Source organism: Gigantopelta aegis, chromosome 6 (assembly GCF_016097555.1).
Source record: "Gigantopelta aegis isolate Gae_Host chromosome 6, Gae_host_genome, whole genome shotgun sequence".
In the NCBI taxonomy this organism is placed as follows: domain Eukaryota; kingdom Metazoa; phylum Mollusca; class Gastropoda; order Neomphalida; family Peltospiridae; genus Gigantopelta; species Gigantopelta aegis.
Genome location: NC_054704.1, coordinates 11,826,740 through 11,851,283, shown reverse-complemented (window position 1 = coordinate 11,851,283; position 24,544 = coordinate 11,826,740). Strand labels below are relative to the sequence as shown.

At 36.0% G+C, this 24,544-nt stretch overlaps 1 protein-coding gene across 1 annotated transcript in view; it reads right to left on the bottom strand.

Moving 5' to 3' along the window:
- LOC121374371 overlaps positions 1–24,544 on the bottom strand; it is a 129,877-nt gene that overhangs the window by 32,041 nt on the left and 73,292 nt on the right. Inside the window, exons 40-60 of the mRNA XM_041501473.1 lie at positions 24,256–24,399; positions 23,944–24,002; positions 23,444–23,639; positions 21,238–21,499; positions 19,583–19,641; positions 19,147–19,243; positions 17,512–17,700; positions 16,346–16,503; positions 15,698–15,760; positions 13,918–14,674; positions 13,353–13,456; positions 12,813–12,936; positions 12,047–12,235; positions 9,061–9,226; positions 8,097–8,268; positions 7,598–7,744; positions 6,057–6,146; positions 5,091–5,197; positions 3,655–3,736; positions 2,108–2,254; positions 1,379–1,552 (exon numbers count right to left, since the gene is read on the bottom strand). Of these exons, the coding sequence (XP_041357407.1) occupies positions 1,379–1,552; positions 2,108–2,254; positions 3,655–3,736; positions 5,091–5,197; positions 6,057–6,146; positions 7,598–7,744; positions 8,097–8,268; positions 9,061–9,226; positions 12,047–12,235; positions 12,813–12,936; positions 13,353–13,456; positions 13,918–14,674; positions 15,698–15,760; positions 16,346–16,503; positions 17,512–17,700; positions 19,147–19,243; positions 19,583–19,641; positions 21,238–21,499; positions 23,444–23,639; positions 23,944–24,002; positions 24,256–24,399 (3,486 nt within the window). The remainder of the gene's footprint in view (positions 1–1,378; positions 1,553–2,107; positions 2,255–3,654; positions 3,737–5,090; positions 5,198–6,056; positions 6,147–7,597; positions 7,745–8,096; positions 8,269–9,060; positions 9,227–12,046; positions 12,236–12,812; positions 12,937–13,352; positions 13,457–13,917; positions 14,675–15,697; positions 15,761–16,345; positions 16,504–17,511; positions 17,701–19,146; positions 19,244–19,582; positions 19,642–21,237; positions 21,500–23,443; positions 23,640–23,943; positions 24,003–24,255; positions 24,400–24,544) is intronic.

Here is a 24,544-nt window from a genome sequence, read left to right as displayed (position 1 = left end):
TATTTATATATATATATATAATTACAAATGACATCAATTTATGCACACTTCCGCTGCGATCGTCCGCGACCTCGGCGGTCGTGAGATCAAGGGCGGTCATGGATGGTCTTGGGCTGTTTTTCTGCGATCAGTGGGTTGCAGTCTGACTATGGGACATGTTGCTGACTTATCACAGACTAATCGCACGACTGATCGCACGTACGTCTTACAATCACCCACGACTACCTATGATTGTTAATGACTAGTCGCATGACTACCCATGACTGGTCAGCTTGCGACCAGTTGTAATCGATCACAACTGGTCGTGTGAACACTAGCAGGGCTGGCTGGAGACTGATACTGCTCCCAGATCTACCCCGGTTTACACAGCCTCACCACTCCCCATGACAAGTCACGACTAATTGTACGACCGTCGTACGACAATGCACGACTAGGCTCAAAGTAGTCACGCATCATCATGCGACGGTCATTCATACAAATGCTAATGTGTTTTTATTAAATGTTTCTTATACCAAAAAGATGCTATAGTCTATTTTCATTGTTTTCTATACAAAACAAAGTTGGTATAGCCATATTTGACAGTGTATTATGGTATATTGCAGAATTTTCAACAAAGAACAAGTATTATATTATATTCCTACAACAAGATATGATCAAATCAGTCGCAGAGGGGGGGAGAGAAACAGAGCAGAGAAAGAGAGACAGAAAAAGAGAGAGGTGGGGAGACAGAAAAAAAAGAGTGACAGAGAGAGATAAGACAGAGGGACAAACAGATGACGAGGTGGGTAGAGACAGACTGTCAGAGAGAGACAGATAATCATTCATAATCGTGCAACGATGGTGCGACGGTCGTACAATACCGCGACAAGTCGCACGAGCAATCGTGAGACTGGAGAGTCATGCGATCACCCGTGACAGCATAAGACCACCTAATACCTGTGGCAAAACCATCGTACGAGCACCGCCGACCTTTCTACAAGATATGATCAAATTGGTCGCAACAGGTTTTTGAACATGTTCGAAAACCTCGCTGCGACTTATATCGGTCGTGTCACCACCCAAGACAATCCACGACCACTGGTGACTTGTCGCACAATTTTTCTACGATTGTCCGCAATCCGCAGTTGCAGACAATCGTTAATTGTTGTAACTTGTTGTATCTCTCAGTGTGACTGTTTGCATTATAATATAATACTTGTTCTTTGTGGAAAATTCTGCAATATACCATAATACACGGTCAAATATGGCTATACCAACTTTGTTTTGTATAGAAAACAATGAAAATAGACTATAGCATCTTTTTGGTATAAGAAACATTTTAATAAAAAAACATTAACATTTGTTTGGTACAAGCAGTAGCTAACCAAAGCATACTAACATCTTTGGGGACCTCGTGAGGCAGAAGACAGGGCACAATGTTGACTGGTTCTTTGGGAATCGGAAACGTTAAATCAAACTCCTCTGTCAGCTGTAACAGCCATTTGTGAAGAGAAGGGGGATAACTGCTCCACACAGTCGGTATGTCCACATGTTCAAATCGACCCTTCTTGTCCTGAAATAGAAATGCCATATATGTCCAGTGGGCAAATTACAGTAAACTTTTAGCAGATCGATTATTTTTCTTATATTCTAACAGATAGGTTATTTCCCCTTAAACATTTTTTTTTAAAGATTTCTGTCCTTACACTTGTAACAAAACAGTTATTTCCCATTTTCAGTCACAAATTTATTTAGTTTTAATTATCAGTATTACACAACATTTATGTTACAGATACTTTTCACTTCTCGTTGATCTAGAAAATAGAAGATGAATGATATCAATTAATTAATATATTAACACAAATAAAAAGAAATCTATACTGTATGTAAATCACAAAATGGGAATAGCTTGAGTAAAGATGGATATTACATAGATAATGGAGAATTGCAATCCCCTGATGATGGCGGTGAAAGGCTACTAAAACTTTAGGCATAAACTGTAATGAAAGCAATAAAATTTAAAAGAAATCTAGTTTCTACTCCATGAATGGGAGACATAAATCGTTTTCTTATTCTTATTTAGTTGTCTGATAAGGTGAGTTTGTATGAAGTAAAGATAAACTATTACCTGTATTGGAGAGTTTTTCACCGACACCACACATGACATCACGTTGACAATCCACTGCGGATTGATAACAACGTGATCACGCAGGAAGTCATTGTCAAAATACTGAACTGTCCCAAGTTCATGTAGAAACTGGATTGCCTCCCTTATCTAAAACAAACCAATAACAAACAGTGAAAATTAACATACAACTCTTCATGATCACATTATTACCTACATGTAAACAAAGTAGGAATTAAGCAGAACCTTTATAAAAATGTAGATTTCAATGTGTGGGCTTATTTTAGTTAAAGTCGCACTCCCTAGTTTCAGCCCGCGAAAAGTAATTCTAATTTTGGTTAATCTACAAAACTGTAACACACTTAGATCACGTTTTTATAAAATAGAGTGAAAAAGCAGGTTTTATATCGATAAATACCATGGGAATCCCCGTGACCCAATTACTTGAAATAATTTTGAAAGTTAGTATTCTGATGTCACCGGTAGATGTCGCTCGAAGCACAGAAATGCCTATGTCACGACAAAATTCCCAGAGTGCACACAGACTTGGGGTGCGTTCCTTTCACCTCTCCTGGGCATGCTCCAACTGTTCTGTCATGGACATTTGCTATTCGGCACCGGGTACTAGTGGCTAACCTATTGTTATTAGCAATTAGATGCACCGTTTATTATTGTTGGTAGTAGTAGTAGTAGTAGTAGTGGTGGTAGTAGTGGTGGTAGTAGTGGTGGTAGTAGTGGTGGTAGTGGTAGTAGTACAGTCTGTAGGAACCAGAGGTGGGGAGGCACTTCCTCTCTCCAGGACGAAAATGTAAGGGTTTTTTTTGTCCTACTCTATTTAAATAAAGGTAACAATATAGCTTGTGCTCCCCACCCCACCCCCTAAGGTTGTATCCCCTCTCCAGATATCGTAAGACTTAGCAAAATTATTGGTTTTAAGGGTTTGTAACGTTTTGTATTGAGATACTTACTTGTCTGAACTTTATTGTTAATGAAAATGTTCACGAACTGTGAAGAAAAACCTCACAAATGAACGACAACAAATCAGATGTTGATTGTGCGAACCGTGCATGAGAAAACAAACCGAACTAAAATGATAATGGTCATGTGGTATACCAACGTCTGTGACGTTGAAACAGGAAGATCCCCTCTACAAATAGATTAGACCTTGTCTGCTCAAAGGTTTTTTCTCAGAAACGCGTGCCTTTTTAAGAAATACAAAAAATGCATTTTGTGGTATTACAAACACCAGGATTACCAAAAAACACTTTAGGTGAATGGAAATTCTATTCTATTCTAAATAATAAAATGTAAGTAAAGTGCAATTTTATTTGTGAGAAAATGGGTTTAATAGCGAAAAACAACGGTGTAATGGTTAACAACTAGGGCGTGTCCCTTTAATGTTTTTAATTTATTACAAAAATAAAAGGAGATTTTGACAAGAGACAAGTTTTGATATTTTCATCATCACCATCACCACCACACTGCAACTTGATACTGGCATTTCTACATAAAGACAACTTGTTTCTCATATCTGTCTTTTATTTACTTACATCTTTCTCATCATAGATTCCAACATCCATGCCATATTCTTTGATGACCCCCCACTCCAAGATACTGGTTGTTGTTCGATCTCTGGGTAGAAATTAGTAAAAAGCTAAGCATTGTAAATATTGAAGCATGGCAAATACAAAATCATGCATTGAGAATATAAAAAAGCTTAATAAATAAAACAATGGGATGACAATATAAAATCATGCAATTTAAATGTATAATGCAGGGGACAATATTTCAAAATCTTAGGTAACCGGAAGTCAGTTCACGTGAGTTTTACTTAGGTAATCAGTTGTTCAGTTACATGAATATAGTTGTAGACCTACCTAATTCTAAAACACTTGGAACTACGGTTCTATGCTACATTGGTGATTCAAATGTATTAAAAAAATAAACTGATTTTCAATTGGACTTCTGATAGGGTACTTTTAATTTTAGAAATTAATTGTTCACCACATAACTGATTGGCGGTTCACGTGATTTTAAAGTTGTCTAACCGACATGCGAACAGAACAATGGTTCTCGTGAAATATTGTGCCCTGCAATGGGGATGGTAAATATAAAATTGGCATAGTAAATATAAAACTGGCATGGTAAATTAATTGGTATTATAAATGTAATAAACAAGGTAGATAGAAAACTGTCACCATGCACTTAGCTAGACATTGCACCAATGCACATGCATATCATTAAAAATCAGTAAAAAAAATCCATGTTTAACAATCTTCAAATTCAGGGGGAGGGGAGAGGGTACTCTATATAATTTTTAATTCATATGAATTCTCTTCACACTTTGGTCAATTGATAAATATGTATTGTTTTGCTAATAGTAAATTCTCACATGATAAATAAAAAAAAACATGAACTATAGATATTAATGCAGGCACTAAAAATATAAACGTGGACAGTATAAATATAAGAACAAGTATATTGTAACTGAGAGAATTGTGTGTTTGTCTGGATAGTGCATGTAAAAACATGATCTACTTGTGGATAAAAAGGTAACCTTTATTTTAGATACCTTAATACTGCATGATTCTTTTCTTTTAGCTTAAATGCAGTTTTGATTAGGCTTAGATTTTTTTTATTAAACAAGAAGATCATCAGAAAGATTTGTTTGGCAAATATATGACCGAGGTAACAAGATTATCAATGAATACAATAGAAATTTAAGAACTGGTTGGAAATCACAATTGAAAACCCCCATTAAAACACAACTTAAAAGCAGTTAAAAATAAAAAGAAGACAGATACCATATGGATATAATGACAGAAACAGACGAAAGATGGGAGGACATAATTTGATGTCAGCACATGTAATACACGTATTACATGTAATACACAATGTAATACACAATGTAATACACAATGTACTTACTTCAGTATACACATGTAATACACAATGTAATACACAATGTAATACACAATGTACTTACTTCAGTATTCTCTGCTCCAGACTGAGCCACACTTGAGGAATCTTCTCCCCCATGTTCTTCTGGGCCAGTGTCACTTCAAGCATTTTCTCCTGCAGTTCTCTTATACCCTATACACAGTTTAATAATTACATGTTAGCAAAATTGATCTTTTTGATGTACATGTTTTGGAGGGGACACTATTAAAAAATAGTATCCTGAGCACATTTGTAAGAACTTTGATACATGTAACTGTTGACAGTCTCAGTAATAAATCAAATCTTTAAAGTATGCTTTAGCTTAAACATAGTATTTACCGTCATTGAAAGATACATCTTGAGGAAGACATTTTGAGACATGCACTTTTAATAACATTAAACAAAGTAGCTAATATTTGAAATATTAATTAGAGCAGATTTTGGACTTATAAATATATGTAACCTAATTTATAAAACTTGAATACCTGGATTTTGATTTAACTTTATGACACTTCTGAATTCAAACAATAACACTATAGGTAGTACTAAACCAAACAACTTGCGGCTGGGTCAAAGTTCGAGGTGCACCCAACTTTTGATAGAGAAGTGAACACCACAAGTCCTGTGATTGGTTATAAATGTGAGTGTGTTGGTTGTAAAAAATAATAGTTTCATCTGGGTAAAACAAAAATGCAATTTTATTTCATCTAGTACCAATGTGTCAAGTAGCCTTGTGCTTGAAACATGTATGGGGTACCTGTAAAAAAAAGTACTCGAATTTTGTGCGGAACTAGGGTAGTCATAGACGCTACCCGTTATCTCAGAAACGAGCAGCTTGACCCCAATTTTTTCTGATTCACTTTAAGTGTGAGGGGTGGTAGTATTTATATCTGTGGCATTTACGTTGATTGATACGTTGCAGGTAGGAGTTTTAGCCACATATGTTACTATTGTCGTCTATGGGATTTGATTTGGTAGTATACACCCTATAGAGACAATATTATTGACAAACCTTTCCCTCGACAGAGCTGACAAAGTGAAAGCCGACTATTTGTGGGTAGCGTTCTTGGAGTTGATCCTGGGGAACATCAGCTTTGGGTACCTGTAAGTGATATAATTAGAATACTTCAAAACAAATAAACAACTGATTTTTATATTTTAAAATTCCACAAATATCAAAACATATTCAGATGATACAGACAAGATGGGAATAATTCAAACGTTATGTAGTTAGACAGAAACCAGTTGTACTTAACACTGGGAGCTAGATCACATACGTAGATTTATTAATCATCGCCTACTGGATGTCTAACAACATTAATTCTGACATGTAGTCTTCAGAGTAAACCCACTACCATTATCAACATGGTATTCTTCATATGCACTTTCTCACAGACAGGACAGCACATGCCACAGCCTTTGATGTAGCAGCCATGTTGGGATGGAAAAAAACATTTAGATAACAGGTCCGCCAAGGTGGCTTGATCCTACATCCCATGCACTCTCTTTCAGTGGTAGAGCACTTGTCTGAGGGATGATGGGTCACGTGATTGAAGAACCTAAAGTTTGTTTTGTTTAATGACACCACTAGAGCACACTAATTTATTAATCATTGACAATGGAATGACAAACATTTGGCAATTCTGACATTAGTCTTAGCGAACAAGCCCACTACATTTTTCATTAGCAGCAAGGGATCTTTTATATGCACCATACCACAAACAAGATAGCACATACCATGTAGCACCTCCACAAGTCCAAAATATTGGACTTGAGTACTCGAGGGTCAAACTCAACCAGGACCCAAGTACCCGACACTTATCCGAGATAATAATGAAACTATAAGACTAAAGTAAAATAGCATTATGCATCTTCATTCCAGCACTAAACCAGAATGACAAATCATGCCATTGTATTGCATTTAGGAAGCGGTTGATACGTTCAGTATTGTGACGAACAGCCAGATTAAAAAGAGAAACTAGCGCATGATCACATAGTTCTAATTATTGTGTAACTTGTATTGCTGGTTAGTTACTGCTGAAGTTAATGTCCTACATTGTCTCACTTGTACGGGTACTCGAGTCTTGTGAACGGACTCAAGTCTTGCTAGACTCGGCCTGTGCCCGAGTACTCGAGTACTTGTGGAGACCCTAATACCATGGCCTTTGATGGATGGCACATACCAGTCAGTGGAATGAGGAACAGCCCAATGGGCCCACTCACAGGGATTGATCCTAGAACAACTGCACAACAGGCGAGCATTTTACCACTGGCATACGTCACATTTTCCCATCCCAACCAGCCTTCCCCTTATGATTAGTGCAACAGACTATGTACTCGCCTCTGTCTATGGGAAGGTGCATATAAAAAATCCCTTCTGCTTTTTGGTAGGCACAACCTATGTAGAAACAACAGGTTTTCTCTCTCAGTATAGGTCAAGTGTCAAAGTAACCATTAGACACCAAAATACCAGAGTTTAAAAAAATTTAGGTGTTGGTAAATCAATCCTTTCTTTTGATAACACAAGCATACAGATAATGCTGTAATTTTTACCTGATCACAGTGTGTTCCTACGACAAAAATTGGAGTGTGAGGAGCATGGCATGCTACAGAACTAAGCCAGAAGTCTAACCCAGCGTGCTCGAATCCCTGCCGAGTCGACCACAGAAGTAGGTAGATGGCACGCTTAGACAGGAAAAACTGAAATTAGAAAGGCAAGGAGTTACTAAAACAATACACTGTTTACATGAGAACCTTACAGGCATAAAATGGTATTCCAAAGATACCAATCTTTCTTTCAGGAAAAGGTTCTAAGAAAGAAATTTTATTCTTAATTGTTCTTCAGTGACTTCAGGAACATTTTCAAATCAATGTTTTTATTAAAGGTTTCTTAAGTGACTTCAGGAACATTACAAATCAACAGACAGACAGATTGCCGAGGTGTGTGCCCAGGAAAGCATGCTTGAACTTTAATTGGATAATTATAAATATAAATGAATGAATGAATATTGTAGCTCTGTCATTTCCCTGGAGTAACTACAATGCACTTTACCTGATGGGTGTTGTAGTAGAGAGTTTGCCCAGCGAAGTCCCACGTGTTGTAGGTGACTTCCAGTCCGTCACTGTTTTTTATCGTCCACGGCTGAATGACGATCCCGTCGGTGATATCCTCTCCCTTCGTTCCATCGGTTTTCTTCTTCGAACTCATCAGTGCTTTCAGAAGACTTTAAATAAAAACATAAATAGTTAGTTAGTACCATACAAAATAATACAGAAGACTTCAAGCACAAACATACATACTTAATTAGTATAACACAAAATAATACAGAAGACTAAGCAAAAAACATATATACTTAATTAATTAGTACAACACAAAATAATACAGAAGACTTCAAGCACAAACATACGTACTTAATTAGTACAACACAAAATAATACAGAAGACTTCAAGCACAAACATACGCACTTAATTAAAACAACACAAAATAATACAGAAGACTTCAAGCACAAACATACATACTTAATTAGTATAACACAAAATAATACAGAAGACTAAGCAAAAAACATATATACTTAATTAATTAGTACAACACAAAATAATACAGAAGACTAAGCAAAAAACATATATACTTAATTAATTAGTACAACACAAAATAATACAGAAGACTAAGCAAAAACATATATACTTAATTAATTAGTACAACACAAAATAATACAGAAGACTTTAAACAATAACATACATACTTAATTAGTACAACACAAAATATTATAAAATAATAGAGATGACTTTAAATCAAAAATATAAATACAAAATAATAGAACATAGGAAATACAAACATTTCTTTTCCAGACTTTTGTTTTTTTGCAATGCCTCGAGATACTGAGTTAAACTTTTGAGTATAGCTTTATCATGTTCTGTTATAGATCAAGTTCGACTTTCATTGCAACTTACCCAATTATGGCTGTTGAATTTAGGAGATACAAAAATTTGTTGGGCCCAGTAGAATGCTTGTTTACCTGGTTTTCCCTGCTCCTCCAAGGCCAACAAACATGAGTTTGGTTCTGCGACACTCAGTAAAGCCACCAGCCAGGCGTTTAAGGTAGGCTTTCACCGACTCGAACCCTCGACTCACAACCTCATTAGGTGGGGTTCGTAGCGAGGGGCAGCTCAAAAGATCAATACCTAGACAAAAAAAAATCAACTAAATAAATGAAGATACAGTTTTGAAATGCAATTAACACAGGTTTCTGGGTAGTCCATTAAGTATGGGCCTTTCCATGTCTATTCAACATAGAATTTAACATTATCATCAATGATTTTTTTTTATTACCATTATTTGACACCCAACAGCCAATATACCTGGTATGTTTGTGCTGGCATATCATTAACCAACTGGCCTCGGTGGTGTAAGGCTGGTCGGTATTGGGTTCATATTCCGGCACCGACTCAGTGGGTAGGTGTAAGCCCACTACGTTGGCTTCTCTCTCACTAACCACTAACCCTCTGTCTTGACCAGACAGTCCAGATCACTAAAGTGTGTGTCCAGGACAGTGTGCTTGAACCTTAATTGGATATAAGCCCAAAAATAAGTTGAAATGAATGAATCATTACACATTTATATTTTCATTCATTACATTAATGATTTTCATTATCTTGGATACTTATTAAAAAGAAATTTGTTTAATAAATTTGAGGAGCCCAGTAGTAAAGCACTCGCTTGATGCGCAGTGGATTTGGGATTGATCCTCATCAGTGGGCCCTAGGGCTATTTTTCGTTCCAGCCAGAGCATCATGACCACTATATCAACGGCTGTGGTATGTGCTATCCTGTCTGTGGGATGGTGCATATGAAAATCCCTTGCTACTAATAGAAAAACATAGTGCGTTTCCTCTCTAAGACTATATGATAAAATTACCAAATGTTTGACATCCAATCCCCGATGATTAATCAATCAATGTGCTCTAGTAGTGTCATTAAACAAAACAAAACTTCTTGATAAATTTGTCTTAGCTAATTCGTGCTGTCCAATTTACTTTTTGATAAATTTGTCTTAGCTAATTAGTGCTCTCCAATTTACTTTTTGATAAATTTGTTTTATCTAATTAGTGCTGTCCAATTTACTTTCTGATAAATTTGTCTTAGCTAATTAGTGCTCTCCAATTTACTTTTTGATTCAGTGACATTCACAATAATCAACATTTTTCATGACTGGCATCATCATCCTCTGCCACTAATAAAGCTGGTCTGACCCATGACACTAACTAATGACCACCGATTGCAAGTGCCTCTTAATGTAAGCTGAACACTCACCGAAGTGATCAGACTAAGCACACAGCTAAAGCTGATGGGAAATGGTTTGTAGCACAGATGGCCATAAATGGCAAGCACCTTCTGCAGCTGAAGAGTCAAGTATCAGGATGTGGAGGTGGACAGTGAAATAAATTAAAAGATAGGAGCTGCCAAATTGGCAAGAAATAAGACAGAATTCAAAGGAGAGAAAGAAGAGGCACTGGGGAATACAAACTGTATGCGTCTATGCAAAAAAATTTCATCAAAATATTCCTTACAAAATGAAAATTTCTAATACTAAAGAAAAGGTGGAGTTTGTAAACTTGTGAAAAAATTGATAATTGTGAATTGCCCCTTTTGGGGTTTTTTTAAAGACACCACAACACAAAGACACCTATTTTCATTAGGACACCACAAACATATGTGAGATGAATGGTGAAGCTGCAGTATTTCCTTTCAGTATGGGACTACTTGACAGGGCCGTGCTACACGATTGATGTCAGTTGAGCTAACTCGGTATCATAGGTCATGGTTCATACAGGCAAGGACCCATAAAATTCAAGCACTTTTCAAGGACTTTTTAAGGACCTACCTTATGTTTTCAAGGACTATAAATACAAATCTGTTTTCGTGCGATTTCGCCCATGGCGCCAATGTTAATATCCTTGCGACAACAGGAACACATGGCCTTTGACACGTCCTTACTCGCTCTGATCCACGCATATTTTCGACACCACATTTTGTTAAAAACACACTTTCTACTAGGCACGTTTAAATTTGAACATGTGCTTGCAAAAACTTCAAAATCTAAGTGATTCCGTGTCGTCTCGCCTGACTATTGTTTGCAAAACGAGACTATTACGCTCGTCAATAATCGGTAAATCTCGGCTGAGGCATTCGGAACATAGTATTTATCCCGGAATGGGCCGAGTACATTCGGGTCGTGGAACGTCGCGAGTGCTGGAATGAAAGTGCGAACACGGAAGTAAAAATGCTAAATTTCTTTCGAGATTGTTCTGTAATTTCTGGTTAAAATAAGCACTTTTCATTTCAAACTCCTAAATTCAAGCACTTTTCAAGACCGTGCGAACCATGTAGGTACATGGAACCTACAGTGTATGCCAGGTAATCACACCCCATTTGAAGTCAGACACTTGGGAGACACACCCATAGTCACACCTGTGAAGTGGGTCAAACTAACACCTCTCCATTGAGCATTATGATGCAGTAACTTTGGGTTGGTATCAATACTGGAATGAAAAATCTCCATTGCCTCAGGTGGAACACGAACTCCATGGCTTAACCACTACACCATTGAGGTCATGTAAAAAAGTTAAAAGTTTGTTTTGTTTAACAACACCATTAGATTTACTGATTTCTTAATCATCGGCTATTGGATGTTAAACATTGGGTAATTTTTACATATAGTCTTAGAAACCAAACCCACCACATTTCTCTATTGTAGCAAGGAATCTTTTATATGTACAGGTCTTGGATATACCAGTTATGGTACACTGGCTGGAACGAGAAATAGCCCATACCACAGCTGTTGATATACCAGTCGTGGTGCACTGGCTGGAACGAGAAATAGCCCAATGGGCCCACCGACGGGGATCGATCCTAAACCGACCGCAGATCAAGGGAGTGTTTTACCACTGGGCTATGTCCTGCTCAGAATGTGAAAATGATGATAATTGTAAATGATTCCTTACTTTTGATATTTGGTAGATGTCCGAGAGAACCCGGCAGACTCTCCAGCAGTGGATTGTGTGCCAGGCTCAATGTACGCAGGTTTACGAGACGACACATGTGGACTGGGACAGCTACAATCGCCTGGTAGTCAAGGTAGAGCTCCTCAAGGGAGGTAAGCAGGAATATAGCAGGTGGGATTCCACCATACTCTTCGTCATCTGGTAAACAAAAGAAATCAAACTGAATGTTATACAGATCCTTGCAAACTACATATAGATAAGATAGGAAACAGGTTTTATGAAAAACACAACAAAGATATATATTTTTGAATTATGTAAGTGTAATTTTTATTATGTCAGGAAACAAGAAAAAAAAAACCCAACAGCATCAGTGACTAAAGAAATAACAACAAGGTATTTAGAATAGCTAAAACTCTTGACTTACTATACCCATATCCCCCTTTCAGATTCCCATAAACAATATATTGCCAATGTAAAATAATGTATTGCATTAAATACCTGGCCTGGTGCTTATAAAACTTTTAGAGTCTAGACTTAAAACTCTAACAGAGTTTGAGACACCAATGTCATGGCAACACCATAAAAATTGAATGCGTGAGACATCATTAGAGATTGAATCTAGACTCTAAACGTGTTATAAGCACAGGCCCAGATCTATTTCATCATCATTATGTGCAAGTTAATAAAGTCATAAGTTATAAAATAATTTTAAAAAAAAATTCAATTCTTATGAAATGACGATCATGAGTATTTCATAGCTACTCACTCAGATTTTTGGCTCCAATTCTCGGAATCTCCCAGAACAGTCGAAGATTCAGTCCAGCTACTTCATCCACACCCAGTGTTCCATTTTTACTGACATCATTTTGTGAAAACATCTGCTGGATTTTCTGTAAGAACATGGAATTTCACTTTGTGAATAATAGCTACTGTACTCATTAAGTTTACTTTGTGAATAATTCCTACATGATAACTGTCAAACAATGTTTACTATTATTATTATTTTATGGGCTAGAACTTTAGAATGTGTTACCTATGACAATTTTAAAATGTTTTTGCTGTACTGTTTTTGAGTCTGCCTACAGCAAGTTTGCTTTTTAGAAATGTTAGGATCTAGAAATGAAAGTTAGTATGAAAAAACTAAAATTATTTCTTCAACTGACAGGAATTTTTTTTTTCATATTGAAACCGTGGCAATTTCTTTTATACATATTAAAACTATGGCAGTTGCCACTGATTTAGTCGACAAGTTCAAGCCCTGTAGTATTAGTATTATTATTATTATTATTATTATTATTATTATTACCTGCTTTGATAAAAAGTTCTTAATGTAAGGTCGATCATTGAACCAATCTGTGTAAATGTCCACGGTGATGGTTTTGTTGGATTCCAATGAAATCCATGGCATACCTGAAATTAAACCTGCTTATTAGACAGATATAACAATATTTTACTTACATCACACACAACAGCATGAATGTTTAATTATCACCATGTTTGCTAATTAATATTCACATACTTGATATTTAATAATTATTATAAATGATAAATGATAACATAAACGTTTTTGCAAATCAATGTTAATGCAATTGATATTTAATAATTATATGTCAGGCCTTTGAATTTCATGGTAATGATCGTTTCCAGTACCTTGTGGTAAAATAGTGGAACCAACATTTCATTTCCCATGATTATTATATCGAGTACAACTATTCAACAAAAATAATATAAACAGTTTCGAAAGGTTTCCTATGATTACAAGGCACGGAACTGAATAAGTGTTTCCCTTGAAGTTTGAAATCCTATGGCCTGAATGTTGATATAACTAAAAACTAAACTCTAGTGAACAAATTAAACTATTTTCTATTTACCACAGACAGAAAGGTACTTGAGTTTCTGCAACTTCCCCAGCTCCATGGGTAGATCCTTCAAAGGATTGTAACTGAGGTCTAAGAGAACCAGCTCCTGTAGATTGCTGATTTCTGGGGGAAGTAACTCTAACTGCAAACCCGAAAGGATCAGCCTGGTCAGCTTGCTGGCCATTGACCAATCAGTGGGTAAAGATTTGACCAACAGATTTGAGCATGTAAGATTCTCTAAATTTGGTGTTTTAAAAATGTCTGCAGGCAAGACCTTGAGAGCCATGTTGGTTAACAACACCGTATTGAGACGCTGACACTTGGCAATCCCAGCTGGCAGTTCCTTCATCTTCTCACACAGGTCAAGAGCCAAGTACTGCAGGTTGGAGAACTTGGCGAACAGGTCCGACGGCAGGGACTCGGTGGAATACAGATCTCGGGCGAAGCAGTTCACAGTTTCTTCATACGGTATGAAGTAGTCCATCGTTAGACTCACAGTTGAGTCCCCCTCAGACATGTTGGTTTTCTCCAACGTCCACAGATGTGTTTTACAGAGGCAGTGGTTACGGAACCGTCTCTTGAACAAGTACGAGGAATCCTCCATGTCTACAGTCGTCCTGACGTTGGTGTCGCCATGGGCAATGGCTCGGTTGACCTCAGTGGTGCCGGCGTCGTACGTCTGCTGGAACTGCAGACTGCCGTACTGTTCGGCGAGGAGGTGACACTGGGCCGCATACACATGAACCAGCTGGTGCAGCATCACCTCCAGCTGGGAACACACACAAACACATTAAAGTTTGTTTTGTTTAACGACACCAATAGAGCACATTGATTTATTAATCATTGCCTATTGGATGTCAAATATTTCGGGATCTTTTATATGCACCATCCCACAGACAAGATAGCGCATGCACCATGGCCTTTAGAATGCCATAACAAAACTACATCACATCTGCATATTTTAACTCACCTAAACATCATATCACCCTAAAAGTCATGGTTACACATATTTTTTTGCTATATGTGGTCTTCAAAGACTCACACAATCAGCTTTATATTATACAGGGACATGTAGAGAAATATTTATGTCACACAGAAGTTTAGATATGATTCCAGAGACGTCTTACAATGGCTGCCATTTTGAATTCAAGATGGTCACCAATATTATGATGGAAAAAAATGCCAACAATGAATTTATTCATTAAGATATGCAAAGAAGCTACAAAATAAATTTTACAAAATGTAGCAAAAAATGAGTAATTTACATACAGTCCAGACTACCAATGAGAAATAGCCCAATAGGCCTACCGACGGGGATCGATTCCAAACCGATCACACAACAAGTGAGCATTTTTACCACTGGGCTATGTGCAGCCACCATGCAAAACAAAATCTCACGTTCAGTATTTCTGTTACAAATAATGTCTGTCAGTAATAAAATTTAGGCAACACAGTTGAACATTTTCATTAAAAATGCATCTCATTCCAGCCAGTGCACCATGACTGGTATATCAAAGGTTGTGGTATATGCTATCCTGTCTGTGGGATGGTGCATACTGCTAATAAATTGGTTACTTGAGCTGACTTTCATTTTGGTGGTTAGTTTGCGGTCTGACATATTGTAAGTAGTTCAGCTGCCTTCCTCATGAGACCATTATTCAACTGTAATTTATATAACATACATTTTCTACCAACAGTACTGCAAGTTCAACAAGAGCATGGATATTTAGTTATCAATACAGAACAACTGTACTTGTATCTAGTATTTATCTGTGTTAACATCACATCTCACCTGTTCTCTGGAGAAGTCTGGTTGGCCACTGGGAAATACTTTATCACAGACAGGTAGCAGTAACTAAAATACAATCAATCAAACACATAAAAATATTAATCATAAATAAAAATGCTATTAACTAAAACATATAAATTATTTATTGCTTTAACTTTGTTTTTTTAATAATGTGTTTCCTGATTTTCACTTGGTGGGGGGATTGTGTTTATATTCTGCATTAATAACTTTTAGGTTTTGGGGTTTTTTTTAAACAATATTTATTTAAATAAACAAAGTGGATTGGCAAACAGGCGATAAGCCTATATAAATGCCTCTCCATTTAACACAGCATTATCAAGAGTTTAAACCGGCCTCAGTGGTGCAGTGGTTAAGCCATTGGACTACAGGTTGGTAGGTATAGGGTTCACAGCCCGGTACCGGCTCCAACCCAGAGCGAGTTCCTAAGGGCTCAATGGGTAGGTGTAAAGTCACTACACCCTCTTCTCTCTCACTAACCAACTAACAACTAACCCACTGTTCTGAACAGACAGCCCAGATAGCTGAGATGTGTGCCCAGGACAGCATGCTTGAACCGTAATTGGATATAAGCATGAAAATAAGTTGAAATGAATGAAATAAGTGTTTAATATGGTGAGGCACGATGTCTACCTTTGTGGCAATGAGTGCCGTGTAGGTCCATCCCGAGAAGATATTTCCGTACATCAGGCTGGGGGGCAGCGGTTGTTTGGGGGTGATTGGAGGGATGTTCACAAAGTGGATGGGAATGTCCAGGAACTGCTCTAATTCAACAGCAAAATAAACCTGGTCTGAAAAATGAAAAAAAAAAACCGTGTAACAAATTAAAGTAAAATGAGTTGCCACATAAATCGGACTGAAGAAATGCACTAGATAGAAGACTGAATATATTTCAGCCTGAAGTGAATGGAGGTCACAATTACCTGTAGAATCCAACTTGTATCAAGCAGCTAACAGCTACCTTAGGGAACATACACTGGCTTCTTAAGACAGGTGGCTGCCTGATATAGGTTAGTTTGCACAATATGTTTTTGGGGGAAGAGAAGATATATTTATGATAGACTACTTCATTCTTTCTTAACCTTTAGACTACTGGATTAATTTTAGACAAAAACCATGTTGAGTGGATAGAAGCTTATAATTTTTACTCACATATATTCACTTGAATGTTTTATAAATACATAAAATAAAGTTCATATTTGATTTGATAAGTATTATTTTCGTGGATTTTTCTAATTTGTATGATATTTAAGATCAGTTAATGTTGATTAAAATTAGGCAAAATATTGAAAAGGTCACATTTACTTACGGTTATTTGTAGCCTGCTATCCAGTATTTATGTCCATTATTCCCGATAACCGTGTTTTTCTGACCAAATAGTTTTTTTAAAACAAACTATGTTTCATAACCCAATATTTGTTGATTTTCATTGTTGGTAAAATGATCAAATTTATTATAAAATTAGCTGTCACAATCAGCTATCAATCCCTGAAAATGACTGCGACGTGCCACCATTATTGTCAAGTGAAAATTATTGCTGAAAACTCAAAATTCCAAGGTATTTTCCATTAAAAAAAGAAAAACAAAAGCAACCATGCTCTTAAGTAATACTGTTTCCTGTATTATATTAAATTTTAGTAGTTTCCGGTGAGTGCCGTTTGCAAAACAGTGTGAAATATGAATTGGGGAATGCACTGTATACAGTGTACAGTATGTCGACAAGCTAGACGTCATACCATATACAAAAGAAAAGAAACCAAATGTCTAAAACTATAAAAAGAATAAAACAAAAAACTTACCAACAAGAAAGCAAAGTCTGTGGACATCAACATTTTCAAACATGTCGGTAACAGATGGGTGACAGAGACTCATCCTGTTGAGGTTTTGTGGCAGGAATGCATAAGCTTGATCAATCTTTCCGTCCTTCCCTGAACCTCGCACCCAAGAAGGCAGATCTCGTGATAACTCCATTATCTGCTGTTCTTGAACTAAATAAACATACAGTATGTTAATATATAGTACAGATCTTGCGACAACACCACTATCTGCTATCTAGAATTGAACAAGTAGTAAAAGAGACTTCTCCCTTTCCAGAAGAAAGGGGAGAAATTTGATAAAAATAGAAGTGAACACTTATTGGTACATTTTGTAATGTTTAGCCATTTTCTGCGTTCATTAGAAAAAATTCTGAATTATACACTCAGTTCAAATTGTAATATTTCAGTATAAAATACTACTATTTCAGATAATAAAATTTAAACAAAAGAACTGTATGTTTCATTAAAAAAGTGTTATTATTAAGTAGTTGATAACGTGTCGTTATATTAAAATGAAAGTAATAATTAGTATGTTCTGACATTACTGAAATGAATGTGGCTGAGAATTAACAACGCTTGACTGGTCACTGTAAACAGTGTAACGTGTCGATGTAGTCTAGCACCAAAGTAAAAACATGGACTGACAAGGTGCCAAGTGAGCTATGACATTAAACAAGTCAGGCAGGGTCTTGACGTCTGTTGTTTGATTTTGTTTTGGAAATCAGATTAAGTCCAAAATATTAAGGTAAAAAAACATTCATTTCACTGGCTAGATTCCGAGTGTTATGTGATATCATGAATTTTATTAATTATTGAATTAAATTAATTATTGTCAAGCACACAGATGAGATAGTCTCTTACAATGGGAGTCCACAACAGCTCAAATCCTCATTGTAAAGATTGTCAAACATCCAAGATGTATTTCAATTGTGAATGCTAGTAAACAGATTCCGTTTAAGTAGTACCCAATAAATAATGACTCCCACCACTATCTGACAATTTTAAACCCTGTCAACCCTTATAACAATGACTCGAAACATACCTTTGTTGCAAAATCAAAATTATATAATATATCAGTTAAGCCAAACACAAAAAATTAGTAGTTTTAATTAATGGGTCAAAACTTCTGCTGGTTCAAGTGATAGGAAAGGAAAGAAAACGTTTTATTTAATGATGCACTCAACACATTTTATTTATGGTTATAAAGTGTCAGACAAATAGTTAAGGACCACATAGATATTGAGAGAGGAAACCCGCTGTCGCCACTTCATGGACTACTCTTTTCGATTAGCAGCAAGGGATCTTTTATATGTACCACTCAACAGTCAGAATAATACAGACCACAGCCTTTGTCATACCAGTTGTGGAACACTGGTAGTTCAAAAGATAGGTTAAATTTTTTTTTAATATAGTAACTTCAAAAAGAAATCATTTCTAGCTAGAGCTATTCTTAAGAAATCATCTATCTTGATCTGTGAACCTTTGTTGGATGTCAGTTTAACAGCAGGATGTCAGGGAATTTTAACACTTTCTGTAAATGTACCTGTAACTCTTGTCGGGATATTCTGACACTTCGACTGGGAGATCAGGGAATTTTAACACTTTGTGTAAATGTACCTGTAACTCTTGTTGGGATATTCTGACACTTCGACTGGGAGATCAGGGAATTTTCCTTCCAGTTGGAATCCAAAGCGATGATGGCAAAACGACCCGACTACGAGGAAATGAAATACATACATTAACAAATACAACACTGAGCAAAACCAATTTTAATGCTGTATTTTGCAAGAAAACATGCAGGTACAGATGTTGTCATCGGTTGACATATATTTGAGTACTTGTGCCAAGTAATTATCTTCCATTATTTTTGTTTTATGTTTATTATTCATAAATTTGATTTCTCAACATCAAACTAAAGTTTGTTGTCTGCACATTTTACAGATTAACAATTTACAGATGATCATATTAATAAAAATAATTCAATCAATTTTAATTATAACACTATGCAATTGTGTGTTTACTTATAATAATGATATACACACGTATAACATACCTCTGTCAGTAAGTGTAAAGGAGGAAAGATGTAGGCCCTTTTCTCAGCTGTAAAATTGCCTGAAAATTTGAAAATACAAAAAGAATAAAATAAATATGGACAGCTATAACATAATATGTGTTAACTTAAATTACACTCAATCGAAAAGTCTTTCTAATCAATGTTTGAAAACAAATTGGTTAATAGTACAGAATAAGCTGTCATTCATTAAATAACCAAATACAAATTGAACTTAACTGAGCAAATGCATTTAGTAATTTTATCAAAACACTTTTTTTTTCTTTTTGATTGGCCAGAATAAAAAGATTTTGGCTTCAAGTTTTCTTTTTTTTTCCTCTTTAAATAAATCCCATAAGATACTAGTTTTAACCATGTTAAGCTAAATGATCAACATCACACCAAATTCAATATTTAACCTTAAGAGGCTGTTCACACATACCTACATTTTCACATGTATAAACCATACATTAGGAGGTAGGGTGTTACCGTATATCTTCGCCTATAAGTCGAATTGTTTTCACCCAAAAATTATTTTATAATTTGGGGGGTCGACTTATAAGAGGGTAAACAAATTTCACCCAAAAATATTACCGTTTGGGGGATTATTTTACAAGTTTTATTGTTGAAGTATGCCATGTATTTATACTCAAATATGTTAATTTGACACATTTATTTTTTTATAACCTTTTTTTTTTTGGCATTGTAACGGTTTTGGTTATTTGAAAAGGTGTGCGATCTCACTCACATGCCAAGACAACAGTTCACTTAATTAAAATAACAGTCATCACTAATAGCAAAAATGTAAACAATACTAACTACCTGTTGCCTGAGTTTATTTTGAAATCTGGTCACTGGCATTAATGGTTGTTCAAACAATGCTTTGTCGGTGATTAACTTCATGAATATTACTGAGCTTTCCCTTAAAATAGACTGATCTCTGCAGTTCACTAGAGCAATAGGGACACATATCATTTGGTACAAAAGCCAGTGTACTTTCCAGAGTTATCCTCCTTACATGTATTAATATGACGGCAAAACATGTGATTAACTGATGATAAATGTACTTTCAGTTTTATCGTAGTGATCTGTTGTCAGTGTTTATAAATAAAGTTGTTGTCTTTGCACAAAACCATGCTGTACAGTGCCATACAGTAACAGTTAAACAGCTTTCACTCTCTACTAAGGGAATATTTCGTTTTGATGCTATGTAGTTTGATTGGAATATTATTGCGATGTACAAAACGTGAAAAACAAAGTTTGTAAAATAATTTTCTTTTGTTCAGATATTGTACATTATTGTTCTCATGTGCTGAAAATAAGAAATACTTCAATATTTATACGTTGTTTTTCATGGGTCGACTTATAAACGGGTCAATAAAAAAATAAGTTTTCAGAGCTTGAAATTAGGGACTCGACTTATAGCCGAGATCGACTTACGTGTGAAGATATACGGTAATACAAATGTTTAATAAAAATTTTTTTTAATTAATAATAATAAAAATAATCCGTATAAAATTCACATTTTTATGTACACTTTTAAGAGAGGAGGGGTTATCTAGAAAAAAATAGACTACCGATTGTGAAGATGTTGATAACTGTGAACAAAACTGATAACATAAATAGCAAGTTATTCTCCGACTGACGGACTAAACTACCTCTTGTTTCATATCCCAGCACTTCAATATCTGCCTTCATCTTCTTCTCTTCCTCCGTTTCTTTCTCTGGCTTCTGCTTCTTCTTCCTGCTCACCTTACCCCACGACGCGAAACTCGACCCCCCTTCCTCCAGTTCTTCTTCCTTCACTTCCGCATCCTTCTTCTCCTTTGAACTGTCTCCCTTTCCAGCTTCAGAAACCTGTGGCTTATCACCACTTCCATCTTCTGGCTTTTTCCCATCCTTCTTATCTTCAGTTTTACCCTGAATAATCAATAAGTAGGCTATGTTCAAAACAATAACACAAATTTAATATGCATTGTAGGATCAAGGTCTTTTTTAATAAAATAATTTAATTAGAAATAATAAAGAATGCTAGAGTAAAAGTAACATTCTTTGGTCAACTAGGTCATTGTTCTTTAGGGGGTGGAGTTTGTAAATCTTTTCATGATAATTTCATCTTGATGTGATCAATGACAGCATCTATACAATTGTTCAGATAATGCTACATATTTGTAACTAACAAGTTGTAAGATAAATAGTGCCTAATGGATATGAGTGAAGAATATTATGTCTTGCAAATTCTTAAAAACCAGACTAGGGATTTTTGAAGCGATTTTAGCACTACAAAATCATAAAACCATCCTAGGCTATGACGTCACTACAGCACACATCATAGTGACGTCATGACCTAAATGGTTTTATGATTTCGTAGCTCTAAGTTAGCTTCAAAAATATGGGCCCTCGTTCATAAGAAATTCAAATATATTTTTGAATCTAAACAATGGCGTGTGGGTCATCATCATGGAATAGCCACTCAGGTGTCTTTAACTGATATACAACAAATGTGCAATATCACAAATATCACACAATATTCTCTCTAACAAGTGTTTTAAAATGAAAGAAAGAAAGAAATGTTTTATTTAAGGACACAGTCAACACATTTTATTTACGGTTATATGGCGTCAGACAGATGGTTAAGGACCACACAGATTTTGAGAGGAAACCCACTGTCGCCACTTCATGGGCTACTCCTTCTGATTAGCAGCAAGGGATCTTTTATTTGCGCTTCCCACAGGCAGGATAACACAAACCGTGGCCTTTGTTGAACCAGTTATGGATCACTGGTAGGTGCAAGTGGTTTACACCTACCCACTGAACATTGCGGAGCACTCTCTCAGGGTTTGGAGTCGGTATCTGGATTAAAAATCCCATGCCTTGACTGGGATCCAAACCCAGTACCTACCAACCTGTTGACCGATGGCCTAACCACGATGCCAGTGTTTTAAAATGATGCCTACCTGTAATATCACACAGTATTCTATCTAACAAGTGTCTAAAATGATGCCTACCTATAATATCACACAGTATTCTAACAAGTGTCTTAAAATGATACCTACCTGTAATATCACACAGTATTCTATCTAACAATGTTTAAAATGATACCTACCTGTAATATCACACAGTATTCTATCTAACAAGTGTTTAAAATGATAGTAATATCACACAATATTCTATCTAAAAAGTGTTTAAAATGATACCTACCTGTAATATCACACAGTATTCTATCTAACAAGTGTTTAAAATGATACCTACCTGTAATATCACACAGTATTCTATCTAAAAAGTGTTTAAAATTATGCCTACCTGTAATATCACACAGTATTCTATCTAAAAAGTGTTTAAAATGATACCTACCTGTAATATCACACAATATTCTATCTAAAAAGTGTTTAAAATGATACCTACCTGTAATATCACACAGTATTCTATCTAAAAAGTGTTTAAAATTATACCTACCTGTAATATCACACAGTATTCTATCTAACAAGTGTTTAAAATGATACCTACCTGTAATATCACACAGCATTCTATCTAACAAGTGTTTAAAATGATACCTACCTGTAATATCACACAGTATTCTATCTAACAAGTGTTTAAAATGATACCTACCTGTAATATCACACAGTATTCTATCTAAAAAGTGTTTAAAATTATGCCTACCTGTAATATCACACAGTATTCTATCTAAAAAGTGTTTAAAATGATACCTACCTGTAATATCACACAATATTCTATCTAAAAAGTGTTTAAAATGATACCTACCTGTAATATCACACAGCATTCTATCTAACAAGTGTTTAAAATGATACCTACCTGTAATATCACAAATAAACACGGTATTCTCTCTTAAAAGTGTTTTACTACCTGTGCCCTGAGATGTTCCATCTTCTCCTTGACGTCCTCGAAGGCCTCCAGAGGGACATCCTTCAGCTGTATGACCTCCGAGTCGATGCTCAGATCCACCTGGATGTTCTCATCCGAGTCCTTGGGTGAGTATTCCAGAGTCAAAGACTGGCCATCTCGCGACACCGCCACAATCATACACTCAGCGTAGACATTCCTGTAAGACACACGCACATGTTAATGATTTAATCCAACAGAACACAGAAAACATGTTTTTAAAATAATAGATTTAAATGTCTGTATGTCTATTCCTCCCTTTTTTCCCCACACAATAACACATAGTGCACACACACACACACACAAACATATACACACACACACTGTCACACACATGCACACACACACACACACACTATCTCACACACACACTGTCGCACACACACACAGACAGACAGACACACACACACACAGACAGACAGACAGACACACAAACACACACAAATATATAATACAATACTTACTCATACGGCTTTGCCACCAATCGCATTCCTTTTTGAAACATGTTGGGCTGATCAAAAGTCTGCAATTAACAAAAAAATATTATTGTAACATTTCACTTAATAACAAACATTTTGAGAGTACTGCTAATTAAAAGCAATACATGCACCTCCCCTACCTGACCCAATATGTTTGGGCTGATTATGTTTCTTTCTTCTTTCTCTAATAGATTTACCATAGTTTGACTCCCAATAGCCGATATACTTTTCGTGCTGGGGTGTCATCAAACATCTATTCTATTCTATTCTTTCTTTAATAGTCTTATTGCAACTTACCGGGAATTTGGGGTAACGAAGAAAGATATCTCTCTCTGTATCCTCCGATTTGACCTTCGGTATCAAGCAATGATAGGATCCTCCGTGTAACCAGTACTTCTGAACTAACCCACCATTCTTCAGGATCTCCAGTGTGTAAACATCCTACAAGCAACACGGAATGTGTCATTAATGAAAGAAAGAAAGAAATGTTTTATTTAACGATGCACTCAACACATTTTATTTACGGTTATATGGTGTCAGACATATGGTTAAGGACCACACAGATTTTTAGAGGAAACCCGCTGTC